The sequence below is a fragment of the Centruroides vittatus genome, unplaced genomic scaffold, assembly GCF_030686945.1.
Source record: "Centruroides vittatus isolate TY-2023 unplaced genomic scaffold, ASM3068694v2 contig_918, whole genome shotgun sequence".
Lineage (NCBI taxonomy): Eukaryota > Metazoa > Arthropoda > Arachnida > Scorpiones > Buthidae > Centruroides > Centruroides vittatus.
This window is the reverse complement of record NW_027122605.1, coordinates 2,016,574-2,037,578: the sequence shown is the minus strand read 5'-3', so window position 1 is coordinate 2,037,578 and position 21,005 is coordinate 2,016,574. Positions and strand designations below refer to the sequence as shown.

Below are 21,005 nucleotides of genomic sequence, written 5' to 3'. Positions count from 1 at the left end.
CTAAATTTTAAGTTGTACTTCCTTAGCAGTTGTATCCAATTCAAATAAAAGTTTAATGTTGTATAATAAATTTTTATTAAGTATAATCGAAAATTTTTGTTGGAAAAAACTTAAAATATTGTATATACTATTAAACTGATACCATAGAATTACTTTTTAATTTTCATTTGTTTATGGCAGTGATTCTTTACATTGTTTTAAATTATAATTTTTTCTTATCGTTTTCTTTTTCTCTTTCCGCTTTGAGAACACGAAAAGGACTCTTTCTAATGTCTGTAATAGATTTGACTCATAGAATATTACATTACTACCTGAATGAACACCTAAACCATCGAAAGTGAAGCTGCAAGTTTATATGGTGGATTTACTTCCATAGTTCAGACCATAAAGTAAATAAATGTTATTAATCTAGAAATACATCGTAAATTTAGCAAAATAGAAAACGTACTTTTCGAATTCCGATGTGAACAACCGCATTTCTTATGACTGACGAGGATTAAGCAGACGAGAATATCATCCAATATATTTTAATACCCCTCATAATTAATGTAAATGCATTTCGGGCTTTAGTCCCTCTTCAGTACAGTACATGCTACAGTGATATAATAAACAATTACATAAAATAAAACAAACAGCCAAACTTCTACATGCCTTTATATAACATAATCAGTAAACTTTTAATATATAATTGTTTTTAAACCGATATAATCATAGCAACCGACGAGCATCGATCTTGTTTAAAAAATTATACAAACAACTTAAGGTAAGCCAGATCATGCTTTACTCTAAACTGACAACAGATGCGACTGACGTTTACAAAGCACCCCTTTTTTATTACATTTCATAATTGCAATTTGTATTAACTATTATTTAAATTTATATTATTTTTATATTTTATAATTTTAAAATGTTCTATAAATTTCCTTTTATAGTTGTTTCTTTATGTAATATTTTAATGTTCTGTTTATTGATATTACAGCAGTTTTCTTCAATGTGTAAAGAAACAATTATAAAAGGAAATTTATAGAACATTTTATGTTAAGCTGTCATATCCGCATGGTGGTTCCAAGCACTCGGGAATGTGGTTCCGAGCTCCCAAAAAAGCTCTCGAAAGAGCTCTCAGAAAAACTGTTTTTGAGAGTCTGTGGTGTCGTGTGTGATTGTACTGAAGAAGGACTAAAGCCAGATCTTTTCAGATAGACTAGCTGTCAGAAGATTGTTGCTCTCTTAACACCACCCAAAGGTCACGTGTAGGGTACTTTAAGGTTAAATCTACGGACGTGAGCAACACCGACCCCCACCTTGTTTTGTTCCGGAGAAGAAATCCAGGGATTCGACTTACCTCGCAAAACATGGACCGCATTAAATTGTGTCAGGACGGGCCATGGCAGATGTAGAGACTCTGTTCAAATGGAAGAAAGTTCCAAGCCCGGAGTGTAATTGTGGTGCTCCCCGTCAGACTGTTGAGCACATTGCACCTAAGTGTAGACTGCGGGCTTACCCTGGAGACTGGAATGTTATACTAATGTCTACCGCAGAAGCTGTAAAGTGGATAAGCGAATACTAATTCTTATTTTCCTATTTTATTACTGGTTTTGTGTTACTTCATTTTGTTACGCTTTGTTTGTGTTACGTAATAAAAATAATATAAATTTAAATAATGGTATGATAGTTAATACAAATTACAATTATAAAATGTAATAAAAAAAGGAGTGCTTTGTAAACGTCAGTCGCATCTGTTGTCAGTTCAGAGCAGGGGTTCTCAAAGTAGGCGATACCGCCCTCCTGTGGGCGGTGAGTAAACCTAGGGGGACGCTGGAGGCAGGGTACTGAACGGTAACCAAAGGCAAAAGTTGGGGTCATTGATGGGTTAGGGGGCGTTGGGTATTACTTTATGGAACAAAGGGGGCGGTGGATCGGAAAAGTTTGAGAACCAATGGTTTAGAGTAAAGCATGATCTGGCTTACCTTAAGTTGTTTGTATAATTTTTTAAACAAGATCGATGCTCGTCGGTTGCTATGATTATATCGGTTTAAAAACAATTATATATTGAAAGTTTACTAATTATGTTATATAAAGGCATGTAGAAGTTTGGCTGTTTGTTTTATTTTATGTAATTGTTTATTATATCACTGTAGCATGTACTGAAGAAGGATTAAAGCCCGAAATGCATTTACATTAATTATGAGGGGTATTAAAATATATTGGATGATATTCTCGTCTGCTTAGTCCTCGTCAGTCATAAGAAATGCGGTTGTTCACATCGGAATTCGAAAAATACGTTTTTCTATTTTACTAAATTTACGATGTATTTTTCGGGTTAATTAATATTATTATCCGATCCATAATAGTGAGATTTAAAGAAATGAAACTGGAGCGGCGATTCTATGTTGAGGCATCTATTCTCTGTGATGCAATTTGTCCGCCATGTTGCCGGTGGTTTTTGGTCCTATTTCACTGTAAAAGATGATAAGTTGTGTAACTTTCCGGCAATAAAGTTAAAATTGTGTATAACGCTATCTGCTATGAGATTTTATTTTTAAAACTTTTTATATTATTAATTATCAGATGACAGAAAGCTTAATCTTGAGGGTAGCGATAAGTTTCATAAAAAATTGTAAATGCTAATAACGAGTAAAACATTCATTAAGTCCGATACCATTACAAATACGACACATGATTATCTTGACCTTTAACCGCCAAAATTTAATAGCATCAATTCCCCTAATACACAAACCTCCCTGAAAATATCTGAAATTTTCGACAAAAGGCAAAGGAATTATTAAGCTTCGAAATGGGTGAGCAAAATCGTGTCCCCCACAAACAGTAACACCCATACATACAGGAAAAAAAGAAGGGTGTACTATAGATTACTCCCTATGGAATTTCAGGACTTTGATTATATATTTGAACTCAGGGGACCGAGACGAGTTCAACGGTACCCTACTTTTTGGACCGGAGACGAAAAATAAAAAAGTTATCATACTTTTTAAGTTACCATACTTTTTTAATGCTCTCATGAAGACGGCACCATAGTTGCTAGTACTGCCATCTTGCGGTAAAGTCTGCAAACCATGACGTCGGACTACGGTCATCTCCAGTAGGGTTAAACACGCCATACGAGAGCGGAGAGAGCGACGCGACTTCCGATCATCGCGCGATCGCCATTTCGGTTAATGTTACTTATGGCAGCGAACATGGCGGCCGTTCCCACTGTACTCCCGACTGACCTCCCGGAGGGGTGCCGCCGGCAGGCCGCCATGTGCTAAACGTCACTAGTTATTGATTCACGGTAGTTCTTGAACAAAGTAAAAAAAGGGGGGAAACGTCTACTAAAGGCAATTTTAACGGCAAGCGACGCGACTCCCGATCGCGATAGCGAAGCCGACTTAGCGGAGAGAGCGACGCGACTCCCTATCATCGCGCGATCGCTGGAAAAAAGTATGATAACTTTATTATTTTTTCGTCTCCGGTCCAAAAGCAGGGTATCGTTGAACTCGTCTCGGTCTCCTGAGTTCAGATATATACTCAAAGACCCGAAATTCCATGGGTGGTAATCTATAGTATCCCCAAAAAGAAAAAAAAAAACTTTTATTTGCATTTCTCGACGTTTCCCCGAATGCAAAAATGCAAAAATTTTTAGGGTCATTTTTTGGCTAATTGCCATATTTTCTCTCTGTTATATATAACAACCAGAAAAGTAATATAACTTCATCATCAACGATATCAGTTCATTTCTAAAGTGATTTTTCGTTAAGTTTCAAATGACAAAATGATATCAGTCGATGAATTACTATTTATAAGAATTACCGTATTTTACGGACTATAAGACGCACTTTTTTCTTCGAAAAATTGCCTCCAAAATTCAGGTGCGTCTTATAGACCGTAGCGTCTTATAGGTATTTTTTTTTTTTTTTTAAATTGCTTAAAAATTAAGGTGCGTCTTATAGTCCGTAGCGTCTTATAGTCCGTAAAATACGGTATTAAAATTGTTTCAAACATATAAATTATCATTTGATACAAGCTACTATATAATATCAAGTAATACCGATTTATGTCAGTTTCACATATCAATCGAAATTGCATTTATGTAGATATTATTTGTATAGGTTCAGTTTGAATTAATTTATTAATCAATCAATTTGGATTGTTATTTATTTGTATTTAAAAATATTATTTTAATTCCCCTTGTCAAAATCAAGGGATGCAATAGTTCAACTGAACTTCCGTTTCTTTCTTATTTTATTGAAGAAGTTTCTTAACAACGAAATTCAAGTCAGGAATAAAGATTTATACTATCGTTTTGAGTGCACTTTCCCTTTGACGAATCAGTCCGAATATTTTTTGAATAGGCCACGTATGCATACTTTGCTTTCCTGTACGCACATTTACGATAAATCATTGTATCATTTTAAAATTATTTTTAACTTAATTTAAACAAGTCATTCTTAAATAATAAACTAAATTTATATAGATACGGCATAAATTTCGAGGCCTCGCGGGCGACAGTTTTTATAATCCGATACTTTAAATTTCAAAAACATCAGTTCGATTTAATCAATTTAAAATGAATTTTAACGCCCGACTTTTCAAGTAACACTTTTTTCGTAAAATCAAAAATGAATGCACGATTCGAATTTTATTGATTACCAAAATATTAATAATGAAATTTAGTAAATTATTCATTACGATTTTTTCATACTATTGTTCAAAATTTTAACTTTATGTTAGGTATGTTAAATAAATACATAATAATATCTATTCAAATATAAATTCCGATGGCTTCCATTGCAACGAATCAATATTTTAAATACGCTTTTTTAATAACTTCTTTTTCTATTCTTATATTTACATAATCGTCTTCCTCTTTCCCGTATTGATAATGCTAAGAACAGTGTAAAACTAACAATAGTCCTTTTCAATGGCTAGGTAATTGCATGTTTGTGAAAGCAAACAATACCTATTACTTCTTTATTCCTAATCTATTCTGACAAATGTTTACATTATTAAAATATTGAATCATTATATTGATATTAAACTTTAAAGATAAGTCAGGAATACAAAACAAAGCACTTTACCTAGTCCCAAACGCCACCCAAAGCTGATAGAAGTACAGTACAAGAAGATTCACGCAGAAAGGAATACACGTAAGGTAGGCTATACGTGTTTATAGAACACTCGGGTGGCGTTTGCGGCGATATGTTCCTAAGTAAAAGTGATTTGTTTTTGTACTTCTGATCTACCTTTATAGTTTGTTTTTTGAATCACGCTGTATAAATTGATTTTCTAGAATTCATAATTAAAATTATTATTACGCAGTTTCCGTTCCGACTCGTTGCCAGAGCTGGAAAATATTGTTCTTCCTGGAATGTATGACGGTATCAGAATGGTTTTCCATATTACTTCCTAAGCAGACTGCCGGATGGCCGAGCGGTCGAGGAAGCAGCCTACCGCCCTGGGGGACCCGGGATCCAATCCGGAATATGTCGTGCCTCGGTCCTCACCACCCGACCACCTCATTGTGGGCCTGACCGAACTCATAATGGGCTTGCTAAAAGAGGCCCTCTTAGTACCCACAGGGTGGAAAGTGTTTAAAAAATACTCTGTCTTAAACAGTTTTTAGATTTTTTTCACTATTAGCTATTTATTTCTCTCTCCATTTTTAAAATTTTATAACAGTATAATGGATGGAGCACAAAATATTTTCTAGAACGATATAAGACATTGATAGATCACGTTTCACTTATCTTTACTGTATACAACACAAAATTAAACAGGTAATGTAATGAAAATAAAAAATAAATTACGTTTTTTCAGAAAAACTCAATTCTTTTTTCAATTTTGTTACGGTTTAGCAATAAACCAAACTATAATTTCAATAAATTCAGAGCATCTATAGTTTTAAACATAAAACTAAGAAAGTAATAAAAAAAATAAAAATAAAAAATTCAGTTATTACACTTTTATTAATTTAGTTTTCCCATAATACATATCAGGGATAAATAGATGACTGTATACACAATTCAACATTAAAAATATACTTTTGAAACAACAACAAATAATATTCGACATCGAACGATTCTTTTACTTTAATCGCCGAAAATAATAATTCTTTCGACAAAATATAATATATAATAATATATTTATACTTTGATCTAGAAAGTAGAGAAGTTAAGCGCATGCTGCCCGTAAATCTTATTAAAATTGGCAGCCACTTCGTTTTTTCGATAGCACCTGGGCACTTCCATCATCTTTTTCAATCCCAGTGTGTTTGCAACTTCGACAGCGTGGGGATTACAATCTATGGCCATTATGGTCAGGCCATCCTCCAACGTGGTAGGAAACTTCTGGATTAAGTGCCATAATAATATTTCGGCTACTTCTCTACTATCGGCATACAATGGTCCTACTAGCGATGTTCCTTGTATATTTTTAGTGATGGAACCGTATCCGCATACGCCACGCTCGGTTTTGGCAGCTACCGCTACACTTCCAGTTTCGTTGGTTGATAATCGAACAATTTTCGATCTATCGAAACCGTGCACTTTACAGTCGTAATCGATAACGTCGTCCAATATCGATTCGTCAATGGTTTTCACTTCTACGGATTTCAGGCTCTTGAGTAGATTGTCCGGACAGATATTGTTCGATTCGTAAACTATTGACTGCCATTTTGTGACTATGGAAAATCCTGCCAGATCCCTGTAAGTGTGCAGATGTTCTGGAACTGAATTAAGACCGGCATTTCTCTCGCCTACGTGTTGCATGGCGACTTTCCAGATTTTTAAGCCAATGCCCTTCTTCTGAAATTCGTTTCTGACTGCGTATAAACCCAAAAACGATAGATTTTGATTTAGATTGACTGCTGAACAAACACCATAAACGAAACCTGAAATAAATTCAATACGGAATACTTTAGAACTCAATTTTTTATTAAATTTATTAACTCTAAAAAATATTATATCGCATTTATCATTCTCTCAAAACGTGTATAGATATAATGAAAATTATAAAATCATGCTTAGACAATGCTTCTAAAATGTTAAAGATTATAACAACTAAGCTACAGTATAAAATTAATGTTGATTCAAATCAAGAAATTATTAGATATTAGATTGTAATTTCCTTTTTTTTTCTTTTGGAAACTGTTCTCTAAAATTAGATTCCTTCTCTTTCTCTCGAAGATATGTAAGGATTATCGAAAAATTGAATTGGAAAATTATCCACGGTTATTTAAAGAAATTAAATTAAAATTCTTTGTATTTTTTTTTTTTTTACTCTCCGCCCCGTGGGCACTAAGAGGGCCTCTTTTAGTAGGCTTATTATGGGTTCGGCCAAGCCCACTATAGGGAGACCGGGTGGTGAGGGACGGGACCCGACATATCCGAACGGACCATCCCCCGAAAAATTCCCGGGGATTATTCGACCCGCCCGGATTCGATCCCGGGTTCCCCAGAGCGGTAGGCTGTCGCCTTGATCGCTCGGCCATCCGGCCGTCAAAATTCTTTGTATTGAGTAATAAAATAATTTATGCAATCCAAGAATATTCGGAAAACTTTCTACAGTTTAAACAAAAATTTTAAAAATACTTAACGGCATCATAATTGAATGGTAGAACACCCGAATATTGTTACGAAAAGTTTGAATTCAAATCCAATACAGAGGAACTAGTACGAGGCGGGAGATACGTTCCGCGTTATAGGAAATTGTGTTTCGAGACTTGTATTTCAGACGATTTTATGCAAGTTTAAACCGAAGTCTAGAAGTTGAAAGGCTCACCAATGGCCAAGCGGTCTTCGTTCCCTGAACACTAAGAGTTCGCTCATCGCTCGGACGGGCGGGCCACGTGAAGTTTTCCGGGTTTTCTCCACGTCTGTAACGCCTAAACAGGGGCCAGTTTCCCTTAAAAAGACCTCCCAGAAGGCAACTCCCTAGGCAGATCGCCCAAGTGTTGCGTTGCCATAATTAAACAAACTAGAAGTTGAAGAAAACGTATACCTCTGGACGACAAAATTAGAATTTTGTATGAGTACTAGTCGCAATTTTTTTCGTCGTGTCATACGAATTCGCTTTATACGAGAGCTCACTGTACAGTACATATCTTTCGTCTAATTTTCCAATGATCGAAAAGTGTTAGATTTGTGGATAAATCCGATCACGCGTCATTCCGCAACTCGCACGTTGGTTATTTCGAACCAATCAAAATATCCATAATGTATAAAATTAAGATCAGTCGTTCTTGTATGCCAACATCGTAGCACTGACATAGGTATTATGTAATCACTACGGAAATTAAACTACAGGTATCTCGGAATTTGATTAACGCTCGAAATTAATTGCTGCAATCCCTTTAAATACGCCGCAGAATTTTCAATTTACGCAGCTTTATCTGCCGTCTTTTCTTAACGAAGATACCTTATTAACGCAATATTGAGGATCGAGGGACTAATTAACCGCGTTAATCAAGGGATACCTGCAATTAATCTTATCCTAAAAATTTTTTATTTGCAGATACCGCTATACATTTTGTAACAGTGCACACTTCCGGTTTCTTTACGTACGCTCTTTATTCAGTGTAAAGATATGGCCGGATAACCGAGGTTAGAATGGCTTACCGCTCCGGCAACCGGGGATCGAATCCGGACGGGTTGAAAAACCCTAGGAAATTTTCGGATGGTGCCGTACGTCCGGATATATCGGGTTCAGTTACTCGCCACCCACTGTAGACTTGGCCGAACCCATAATGGGCTTGCTGCAAAGATCCTCTTAGTGCTCACAGAATGGAGTTTTAAAAACGTCAGTCTAAAGATGATATAGTACAGGCCTAGTGATAATTCACGACTACACTGCGTTAAGATTGAAAAACCTACAAAGAGGTTAATGAACACGTTATTGCCTGGGATCTCTAGCGCACGTCCAAACAAATTCCGATTCGTGAAATACTACCCCGGATTATCGTCGAACAGTTTTGAATTAGCGACTATTATTTTTTAAACTCACTCTCCGCCCTGTAGGTTACCTTTTCTCTAAGTCTATATCGATCGTGGATTCGGCCAGACTCACATTGGGGCAGCCGGATGCTCAGGATCGATCCCGTGGCCCCAGAGCGGTATTTCAAACAGTGCCGAATTTAACAAACTTCTGTATTAATCACCACAATAACACACTTTAAATCACTGAAAACAATTTATTACATCAATAAACGTTTTCAATCTGCTTCACAGGCCATTATCAGGTTTAGAAGTTTGGAACGTGATGGCGGCCTGTGGAGCAGGTTGAAAACATTCGTTGATGTAATAAATTGTATTCTTAGTGATTTAAGGTGTTATTGTGGTGATTAGAACTTTTATCTGAGTGTTTGTTGAAACTTCTGTATTTTCAAATTTCTGGCTAAAGAGAGTGGATACATCACACATTGCAACAATAAAATTTTTGACCTGATTTAGTTACCGTAATTCTACTGATATTCTCAGACGATATATGAAGTAGTCAAACCTCGATGTAGTGCCCTTTTAAATATTGCTACTACTGGACTTTTTTGTTCTCCAAACTAAAATTAAAATTGAAAGAGCGATATTTTCTGTCTAGAAGTGTGACAGACGAGTTGTTGATGATCCCAAAAAGTTCCATCAAACCCCTTTAAACTTCTACACAGTCGTGTAAAATATACGAGTAAGTTGAAGAGGAGATTCGTTGGTGGAGCTACATACTACTGTAGTCATATTTTAAAAACTTATTTCGTTAAGTAATTCTTTCGTCACACCGCATATTCCACGTAACTATATTGGCATAAATTTTGTAGATAAATTTAATACCTTTAAAGAATAATGTTTGCATAATGTCTTTCCAAGTCATGTTTTAAGGTTTTTCTTTTGTAATGAATACAGTTTAACGTATTATATTGCAACTGACTAAAGGAATTGATTTTAATTCATTAAAAATTTATGAAACGTTTCAAAAATATCACCACAATAACTTCTACAGACAATAAAATTAAAATAGAAACTCGTTAATTTTGTATACCTAAGAAAAAAATCGCTTGGAGCAAATTATGCGCTATATGACACCATAACATACATATACATTACAATAACCTCATCAATCCGACATTAAACAAAAAGAACCATAGTTAAAGGACTTCCAAAAACAAAACACTCGAGTCATTGCATTCACTTGACTCGAGTAATTTTTGACATTCTCTTCGAAGAGTTTTCAACCAATTCAGTAGAAAAAGCTAGGATATAATATAGAACAGATGGGAGAAATAATGTGATTGTGCCAAACACATCCTAAGTTCAAAGGGCAAAAGTGATTAAATTTAAACAATTATATTTAAATTAATAATTAAAGCTTTTGTCATCAATAAAACAGTTCACACAATAATTTTTTTTTTTTTTCGATTTATCTACTGCATTATTCAATATTTTATTTAAGCAATTACATCCAGTTTACATGGAAACTTTCATTTCACGTAAATAACGTAATTTTTTCTTTAATCAGTTAGCAAATATTTACGTACGTACCTGCATTTTGTTAATTTTATTTGAGCAGTATTTTAGAATCTTATTATTTAAGATATTTTTCTTATGAGACGAATATATTTTAAACCGTAATATACTTCTAAATAAGTATAAAGTAACATCAGACCTCATTGAATTCAATAAATCGTGTTACGTAAACAGAAAAAAAACAAATGTTTTTCTTCTCTAGATGAAGTGACCTTTAAAATTGGAGTAGAAATAGTTTTAAAAATGAATACAGCATTCGCTATTTTCGACTGAAAATTTTTAGTGTTCTACTTATTTTTGAAAGAAAACAAAATTGTTTTTGATTAAATGACGGATCAAAATAGAAGGTAATGTAGAACAATGAGATTGAAGTACATATTTGTATCTATTACTTAAACTTGCGAGCTGTTTTCGTAAGGACTATAAACAGTTGGAAAATAATTATTGTATTTTCCGAATATTGCATTATTATTATTATTATTATTATTAAACTACAATAGGCCTCTTGCTAATCCGCTATTCTTTGCACGGGTGGTGCCAGATTAGCGAGTGTACGTAGGCCTAAGAGTAATGAATGACATAACCTGTTGTCCATCAATATTCTTAATATTTTTTTTTAGGCGGGCGGCCAAATAATACGGCGCGCTGACATGCAATACTGTACACGCAAGTAAACCCAGACAAACAGGAAAACAGCTGACATGCTGACATTTTCATAGAAACGGATATCCGGTAATTGAGAGGCAAGATTTGAAAGAGCATACAGTATTTTTTTTATCTTTCTTTTAAAAGTACGAATTCCGGAAAACAGCAAAATAATTTTTTTACGAAACTTCGTGTTTATAAATAAAATATTAGTTCTGTTTTAATGTGTAAATTTTTAGGTAATTTAACGTAAGAAATAAATCATTTTGTTAGTTCGATATAATCTTTGAATTATTAGTATTAGATATAGCTTGACATTTATCACACATTCGAATGATGAATTCTTAGAATGAAGCCTTACATTAAACCTTGGATATTTGAAAAAAAAATGATGATACCGCCATTTTTAATTATTTTATATGGCGAACCTTTCATCTCGATTCGATAGCATTGTATACGATTTTACGGCGTACGACATATTTTATTCTTTCCGTATCGAAAGATAAGCGGATGATCCATACAAAAGAATATTTCTGTAAGAAGAATTGATCGAGTATCCTACTTTTCATATCTTCCTTTCAATTGAATGATTTTATATGTTTTTATGCTTTTAACTAGTCAATTATTCGGATCTTTATAGCGTTGTTTACAGCTTATTTAATAGTTTATATCGGTGAAGAATATTGATTTTTAAACCGAAGACAAAAATTCTTTAATAATAGAAAATATTTTCGAATAAATCCTTTTCCCCCATGCCCAATGCATAGAAACATGTTACAGAAATACTAAAACATTCGTATTTGTTGGCCCACTTAACAAATTTACACACGAATTATGTTCATTTATATTGCATAAACTAGGTTTTAATTTTTTTTTCTCTTAGTATATAAACTTTTAGGAATTAAAGTTGCGACTTTGATAGAATAGCAATTTCTATACCCTTTTAAATTAATAGAATAATTTATATCCTCATATTTAATAGTGTTAGGAATTCTATATAGGAAAAAAAATTATACTCTAAAATACAATATCTTGGCTTAAATTTAGTTTATTTTTATTATTTTCTTTTGTAATACAAGATTTATTTTTAAAGACATTTGACAAATTAAGTCAAATTCGCTAACCGCATCATTAGTAGAAGCTTAGAAATAACTAAATTAAAAGGAATTTGTAGACAATTATGCTAAACGAGAAGGGATTAGAATGGAGGAAGAGGATTAATGTCAAAAGTGAGTCATTAATTTTTGACAAGATCACGGACGACTCGTACTTTCGAAAGAATCCTGTAGACGGGCTGCACTTATTTTGACAGATTATATATATTTATATTAGCGGAATCGAGAAAGCACGCATTGTTTAGAAGAGAAAGAGAGAGATGCATGTCGTCGTCATGGCAACGGCTTGTCATTTCGGTGGCATCAGCGGCCCGGCGGATCATTTTCTTGTTTATTGCATTTTCTTCCCCCCGCAGTAACGTGTTACGAAAAAGGCGACGGAAAAATAAATTAAGACATAAAATAAATCAAAGTAGCATACTGTATTTAGTAATTCAAACAACTAAGGATTTTAATTAATATTTAATCATCAAATTTCCAAGCTAAATGCCAAATTTATACGTTTGAATTCGAAATTATCCTATTGACAACGCAGAAAAATAAGAGGTAAAAAGATAAGAGGAAAGCAATACGGAGTTAAAGTGAAATATCGATTATCGGAAAGGATTTATATTAAAATATTGATGCGGTTCGAAGCTTAAAACTGCATTCGTACCTGTTTACGTAAACTCGTAAGTTACGAAAATTGAAACAATACGCGTTTTTAAGAACATTACTTGTACCTAAAAAGATAACAACCAGTTGAATGGTTAAATTATTAACGAAAAAGCTACCTTTAAACGAGGAAATTTTTACCGCCTATTATTCGATAACAAATGGACTAAACTCGATTTCTATAGTAAAAATTGCATTATAACTATAAAAAAAATTATTATTATTATTTTTACCTTCATCGTTGGCGGCAACATAGAAACCGTCGGGATCGAATCCGAACCAGGAATCGACACAATGTACTCCTTCGGCTAATCCGGTTTCCTTCCAAATATCGACTACTTGAGGTATATCTTTTTCCTCCATCTTTCTCACAGAGTAAACTAGAGGCTCACTCGACGCCATGCTATCTTGTATCGCGTCTTACGCGAGACTGCGCCGTTTTATCCACCCTTCTTCTCTCCCGTCTGCACCGACCAATAAAAATTCTTTTAATCATCTGCGTGTTTATAGAGCATAGTGGACGAACGACCATCCCGACACGGGAAGGAACGAGTTGGCCTTAAACGTCCACTCCGACAATTGTCGTTCGCATTTTAAAGCAATAAATTAATACGCTTTTATTTTGTAAGGTTCCGCGCTTTATAAATTTATCACTTAATTTTCTGCATCATTTATATTTTTCTTACAGATTAACGGTGGAGATATTTAATCATCGCGCGACGTAACGTGACGTGGGAGGAATCGATTGATGGACAAAATTGAATTCCTAGCATTTCTAACTCGGAAGAGACTACAAAAGGGATTTAGCCTAAGTATAAATTACGCTCGCACGCTTAAAAACTCCTCGCTATCGGTGATTAAAACGAGATTTGCAGATTTTTTATTTTCTGTCGATTTTAAAATCGAATTTGTATCCAACGTACTGTACATCGATTTCTTCAGAAATATTTTGACTGGTCGAAAGAAATTACGTGAGAAACTAAACTTCCTGTATATTAAATTAAACATCACCTGACACATTTGTCATAGAAAACCAAGCAATAACGGATAATTAAGAGTCGATTTGCGGATCGATGTTTATATTGTCGGCAATATAGAAGATAGGAAATTGGTATTTCTGTATATTAAAATGCACGTTGGAGTTTCCCTCCCCTTCTTACATTTGCGGGATTACTTTTCGAAATATTAAATATATTTAATATATTGAAAAATATTAATAAAAAATATGTTGTTTTTTATTCCTTGTTAGATAGACAAAAAAAATTTATATATGGAACTTTATCATATGCTTACTGATATTTTAACGAGTAAAAAATAATTCGTTTTATCTATATTATAAAAACTCCAAGAGTAGTTTAAGTAAAGAAAATACCTTACCGCTAAAAACATTTGCAATATAATTATATTGATTAAATGACATTCGGCATTTTTCTAGTCGTTTCTTGGATGCGAGAGAATTCACGACAAGAAAGAGTAAGGACAGAAAAAAAAAAATTTATATAATAACGGCTACACGTGATGATGAAATACAGTTTCACTAATTGATTTGAAAAGAGAGACAAAACAGCTTTAGCTGCATCAATTAAAAATGTATGAAATTGTTACCCAAAAGGTCTTTACCATCAAGCACCGGAAATGCTAAGCTAAATGAAGTTACAGAAAATACTATGCATCACTATTCTAAAAGCAATCTCTCTTCATTTGAAGATTTATTTCTTCCCTTCGAGTACCCAAGCCACAATCATTTAATTAAAACTTTGGGTGTATCAGACTTCCTTACTTTGTTTTTTGCCTGTTGTATTAAGTGCTTATGTAGAGTAATTACAACGATCTTTGTAACATTACAAAAGTCGTCCGGTAACTACAGGACATATTGCATGAACTCCATTTACAGTATTTATAAATAATCGAGAAACCAACACAAAATTTTTCAACTTGACAGCCTATTGAAACAAGTGAGAGTATTGGTGATTGTCTTTATTTCGTGTGCAAGATACTGAAAGAGCTAATAGCGAGGTTGAGGCCAAAGTTTTCAACGCGAAAACGTGTACGTCGGACGTTCGGCGTCGCTTTCCTGTAAGCCTAGAAGTTTGACAATGGTTATTATTGTTAATTGTCTACTTGGACTTTACTTATTAATAGGACTTTATACTGGTGTTTAAAGATTGGCACAGTAATGAGAGTTAGTTCAGAAAAGAACAAAATTTCTTTATTATATCACCTGTAGTAGTAATTTCTGTACACATATTATACGTGTTTCGGGCTAGCATGCCCCTCATCAGCAATATTACTACCAAACACTAAAAAGTAACAATAACAAAACAAATAAGTTACTGTATAACTTAAAATTTCTTAGCAATAAATTTTAAGTTATACAGTAACTTATTTGTTTTGTTATTGTTACTTTTTAGTGTTTGGTAGTAATATTGCTGATGAGGGGCATGCTAGCCCGAAACACGTATAATATGTGTACAGAAATTACTACTACAGGTGATATAATAAAGAAATTTTGTTCTTTTCTGAACTAACTCTCATTACTGTGCCAATCTTTAAACACCAGTATATAGTCCTATTAATAAGTAAAGTCCAAGTAGACAATTAACAATAATAATAGAATTTAAGGACAGTAAGGCTTTTACAATTGTTTGACAATGGTGTTTGAAAAGTCAGTGGAATCATGCTAGACATTCCAAACGCCATTGTCAAACTTCTAGGCTTACAGGAAAGCGGCGCCGAACGTCCGACGTACACGTTTTCGCGTTGAAAACTTCGGCCTCAACCTCTCTAATGTTCCAGAGGTGTCTTCGGGAAGGAGCAGAGTAGCTACATTGTCCTTCTGTCTAACTTCAGTCTTTTTTGGATCTTTTAAATCGATGGATCGAAAACTGGACGCGAATCGATTCCCGATACACACTAACGATGGTACTTGGCTGTCTCCCTATCAATTTATCGAGCTTGTATCACTAAGAGAATATATGTGAAAGTCGTATGTTTGTTAATAAATGAACTGTTGTATCGGTATAACGAACTGCTGTACAATCCTATAATACGTCCCTTAAAGATTTATCATCACGATTATATCGTAAATAAAGTCGTGGAAAACTTATGGATACATGTTTCTATCTATCTTGTTTCATTAGAATAGAAAGTTTTGTACAGTATTAGGGGGGGAAGAGATGGGTTTATTGAAGATGGTTCTAAAAAGTTAGTTTCGGTTAAAATGTGAGAAGGAAAAAAAATAAAAGAATTCTAACGTCCATCATATACAACAAGACTACAGTTACTGATCAAATTCCAGATGGTACAGTAATTAAAAAATAAAAAAAATAGATAAATATATGTAATTTCGATGCCTCAATAAGATAATTTTTTCATTTGATATATACAATATTAACATACTGAATCTGAATAAACATCAACAGGATATAATTCATAAACTAAACAAAAAAGAAATCAATTTTAAAAAATTAGAACATTTCACGACTCACATTTTGATCGACTATGACTTTTTCGTGAAGATAGAATTGTTTTCATTTCTAGATGTCATTAAGCTTACGAACAAGGAAGTCAGTGACTGCCAGACATGCCAGAAAAAAAATGGCATTACCACTTACTTTGCATCAGCGAGTGCAATGTTTGTTTTTGGTTACAAAAAACATTTCTGAGGATTGTCGTCAGACCTGATTCCACTGGAATTTTGTGGAAGTATTTAAAACACATAAGGTGTATGGCCGTAGGACGAGTAATTTGGATGAACTGCATGATGTCATCATTCAGAAATTCAATGCGATTAGTGGCGATCTCTGTCAAAAGACATGCGAAGGTTTTTCACTTTATTCGAAGAGTATCAATCTTGGCAGCATTCAAATTGACTTTGCAATGGAGAATAGGAAGTAACTCGCATTGTAAAAGAAACCTATCTATCTTGTTTCATTAGAAAGTTAAATCAATCAAAATAGGAGTCATGAATTATAAAACATGTTGTAAATGCTTGTAATTATTAATTTATAAGCAAAATAAAAGTTTGTTTATTCTTATCCTATTTAATTGTAATAAAGAAATTATTAAATTCCCCACCTAAGTAACTTATTCATATAATTTCAGTAGAATCTAATAAATATTTAAATCTGTATTCCTTGTTAATTGTAAGTATTACTTGAAACTAAAGGAAAAAGTAATTAAAACCGATAATAATATTGAAAACTAAGAAAAGAAAGCAAATATAATAATAAAATCAATTTTGTGTGATTTCTTCACACAATATACACTATACTTCCAATTTAAGCTTGAATTTTAGTAATATATAAAACTCATCTTTCAAAATTTATAGTAATTATCAATTAAAACCAAGTCTAAAGTTTTGATAATGAATTGAATACCAAACTAACTGAAGAAAATTAGTGTTTGAAAAATACATTTTTTTTTTTTTTTTTTTTTTTTTTGGACAATAAAAAAAGGAAAATATGTAATTGATTTATTATTAAATAAGTAAAATTTGTTTCATTTAAATACTCTAACCATATAGTTAATTCTATACCAAAATTTTTTAATAATCAGAAAAAAATGTTTATATATATATATATAAATTATTGTACAACAGTGCTGCCTTTGTTAATGTAGCTTAAACATACAACAATTATTGATAATTATTTACTGATTTCCTTGCAAATAAAAACAGCAGAGTTTACATTTAATTGAATGGAAAAACAGTACATAAGAACAATTTGTCTACTGCTTCTTTTTATCTATTTTCATAAAAAACAAAATATTAAAATATTATTATAGAAAGTCAAAAATATCACAAAATAAAGTTTTCAAGTCTCAAAAATCTTCCAAGTTACATTTATTATTCATGAATATCAAATTTTACTCAGGAGATAAAAACTGGAAGATTTAATTCCAAAACTATGTATATGTATTGTACATAATATATATTTACTCTTTTATATAAACAAAAGGTGAAGGCAATTTTTACTTCTTTTAATAATTTTGAACATTATATAAAAACCATAAACAGTAAACAAGTGGAGGTAAGACATGGTCATTATAGATTTCAGTAATCTTGTTTGCAGGGATAAGCCTTGATATAAACCTTTATTGAGCAGAAAAAGCATGCTTCTCAAATGATTCCAAGAAAATTGATGTTAAAAAATTCCAAGTGACTTATGCATAAGTTTTTCAGAAGACATTATCAAAAACTACAGTTGGTAGGAGCATTTCTTACTCATATTTGTGAGATTGCTGATTCTTGTCTCAACAAGCAAAGCTCTGTTTCAAATCAATACAATTTTTGCATAAAATAATTGTAAATCACAAGATTTATACAATTTGTCTATTTATTTTCTGTTAAAAATGTACATTTTCTTTCTTTAAAAATTTGTTTTCAGAATTGCTGTCTTTTAAAAATAAATTTAAAGTGTTTTGTATTTAGAAATGTAAGAATATCATGAATAATTTGATATTTTAAGCAATTAAATATTTTAAAAATTATTAGTTATTACTAACTCCCAATATCACCTTGAATTGTTATATGTGAACAACTGTCTTTCAATGCCTTTCTGGTTTCTTATTGTTCATAACATAAGTATAGTTCCTCTCCGCAGATAAAAAAATAAGCCTCAATACAAAATTATAAGGTAAAAGTAGTAAAAATCAAACTATAAAATAATTTATTCAAGTTTTAAAAACAAGCTTTATTTATTTTTAACAATAATTCTGAAAACAAATTTTTAAAGAAAGAAAATGCAACATTTTTAACAGAAATAGACAAAATGTATCAACCCCCTATAATTTACAATTAATTTATGAAAACTTGCACTGATTTGAAAAAAGGTCAGTCATCAATACAATCTTGCAAATACAAGGTACACTTCGATCAAACTATATAGTCTTCAATATGTTTTCAAATCTTATTCATAAGTTGTTTTGGATTTTTAAACTTCAATTTTCTTGAAAATGTTTGAAAAATGTGCTTTTTCCCTTTGCTCAATAAAAATTTATTCCAAGGCTTATCCACACAAATAATATTACTGAAATCTGTCATGATTACATCATGATCTCCTCTTGTAAGACAAGATTAAAGCTTGTTTGAAGTGATCCTTGTATGCTACAGATAATTTGTTAATTTTGATTAATCTCAATGTAAATAGAGATTTTTCTTGTTTACACAAACATTATTTAATCACAAAACATATATTGTCAGCTAACTCCTACTCTTTGGATAAATCTGATTATATTTTACTATGGGGAATGAATCTGAACTATAATGCTTAACTAAGATATACTGCATAGGCTTTATCATTGAGTTTCCCACAAAGTTTGTTAACTTCCAAAAAAAAAAAAAATGAATAAAAAAACTGAAACAATAAACTTATCCTTTAAAACAATACAGGAACTGTACCATTAGTTTATGCAATATAAAAATTTATACATTTTTCTAACTTGCAGAATATAGATAAAATTAATTTCCTGTTAAAGCAAGCAGTGTGGCTAACAATTTTCCCCCAGAAAACGGAATGCAATCACACTTTTAACATGTAATATTAAAGAATCACCAAACAAAGAAAATATCTATCAGAAAATAAAAAATTAATAATGATTTGTACTTTTCCATTATCTATTAATTACATTTATAGATTTAAAATTGTTTAGTTTAGTGACAAATTTACATTTTCTTTTACACTGTAAACTTTTATATATTAACAATTTCAACAAAAGTGATATGTTTCTGAAAAATAACTTGTCTTACAATAAAATTTTAATGTAACAACTTTATCCATTAAACGTAAGATTTACAAATCTCATGCCAAACTTTCAAACAAACTGAATCCCTTTTTTTTCCTACAAAATATTAATAAAAAAATCAATATTCGTTGAGGGTATACAGGCACACTATAAGATTTCCATGAAATATCCTGACATAAAAATAGGTCCCAATCTAGTTTCAATAGATAAAATTGCAAGTGACTTATCTCAGAAATTAAATCTAGACAAAAAGTGGAAAAAATCCACATATTTTGACATGTTAACTTACCCCTATCTCAGTTAACAAATATCATTCAAAAATACCCCCCTTTTCTTTCCAAATATATACACACACATGCACACATACAGTATATATATAGTATATACATGCCTATGTATATATGTATGAATGCATGTATGTATCATTACGCACAAATGTGTATATATATATATGTGTGTATATTTTTTTGTATACACATATATATACATACAAACACACATTACATATGTATATATACATGCATGCACATACATACATTGTATATACAGTATACATATGAACAGGAGACAGTTTACAGGCAACATTCTGTACAGAAAACTATTTATAATTTCAATTATCACTTATTGTCTTATATCCAATTGTGGCACGATTAACATTGAAGCTAATGACATCAAAACGCGAAATACTACACTTTCATCTAAGCAACTAATCAAAACAAAATAAAGCAGAAAGTAATCTATATTTTGCATATTATTTTGTTTTTTGCTTCTGATGCATAATGTATACAAATTACCAACAACTATTTTCTCTTTCCTTCACTCAGAAGAAGAAGAAGAAGAAGAAGAAAAAAACAAAAACAGTACTATTTATAGGTAAATAAGCACCAAAATAAACTGGATTTGACTATTATTTTGTAGTATGGTCGTTGAACGAGAAGAAAATTTATGTACAGTTATGGAACCCCTTCAAAAAATAACCAATTCAAGTATGACGACTTATCTACAGTCTTGTCCTGCTACATTTGTTTTTCTTTTTTTTTCTGAATGCCACATATATGGACTCTTGTACCTAAACTTTGAAGAACAAAGTTATATCTTCTAGGTAATGTGGACTGTTATTTGAGAATAAATCACCATATATTAAATTAGATCAGTCAAATTCCTTTTGACTTTCTTCAAGTGTTTCTTCTTCAGTATCTTCCAAGACATGAGATACCATCTGATTTTCCTTATTAGACTTTTCTAAACCTGCAAAAAGTAATATACCTTAAATTTCAACTATCAAAAAATATATACAAAATTACTTTATATCTTTAAAATACAATTAATATTGTTTAAA

General features: G+C 32.1%; 2 protein-coding genes across 7 annotated transcripts in view; both read right to left on the bottom strand.

The window, feature by feature from the left end:
- Window positions 1-5,947: 5,947 nt before the first annotated feature.
- LOC136984367 (uncharacterized) lies at window positions 5,948-13,621 on the bottom strand. Its single transcript, XM_067281331.1, has 2 exons — window positions 13,156-13,621; window positions 5,948-6,889 (listed from the first exon to the last, which is right to left on the bottom strand). Exons 1-2 carry the CDS (start codon window positions 13,322-13,324, stop codon window positions 6,156-6,158), a joined length of 903 nt encoding a protein of 300 aa, XP_067137432.1. The 5' UTR covers window positions 13,325-13,621; the 3' UTR covers window positions 5,948-6,155.
- Window positions 13,622-17,800: 4,179 nt separating this feature from the next.
- LOC136984366 (5'-AMP-activated protein kinase subunit gamma-1-like) overlaps window positions 17,801-21,005 on the bottom strand; it is a 131,942-nt gene continuing 128,737 nt past the window's right edge. For all 6 annotated transcript variants that reach the window (XM_067281325.1, XM_067281324.1, XM_067281328.1 and 3 more), the window contains one exon: window positions 17,801-20,914. In XM_067281325.1, coding sequence (XP_067137426.1) covers window positions 20,817-20,914 — 98 coding nt within the window. In that variant the 3' untranslated portion in view covers window positions 17,801-20,816. The remainder of the gene's footprint in view (window positions 20,915-21,005) is intronic.

What these genes read in the sequence shown, in the direction of transcription:
- LOC136984367 (XM_067281331.1), bottom strand. Translation starts at nt 13,324, where the DNA reads ATGGCGTCGAGTGAGCCTCTAGTTTACTCTGTGAGAAAGATGGAGGAA. An exon ending in TGTTGCCGCCAACGATGAAG is followed by an intron (nt 6,890 to 13,155) that starts GTAAAAATAATA and finishes AATTTATTTCAG; the next exon opens with GTTTCGTTTATGGTGTTTGT.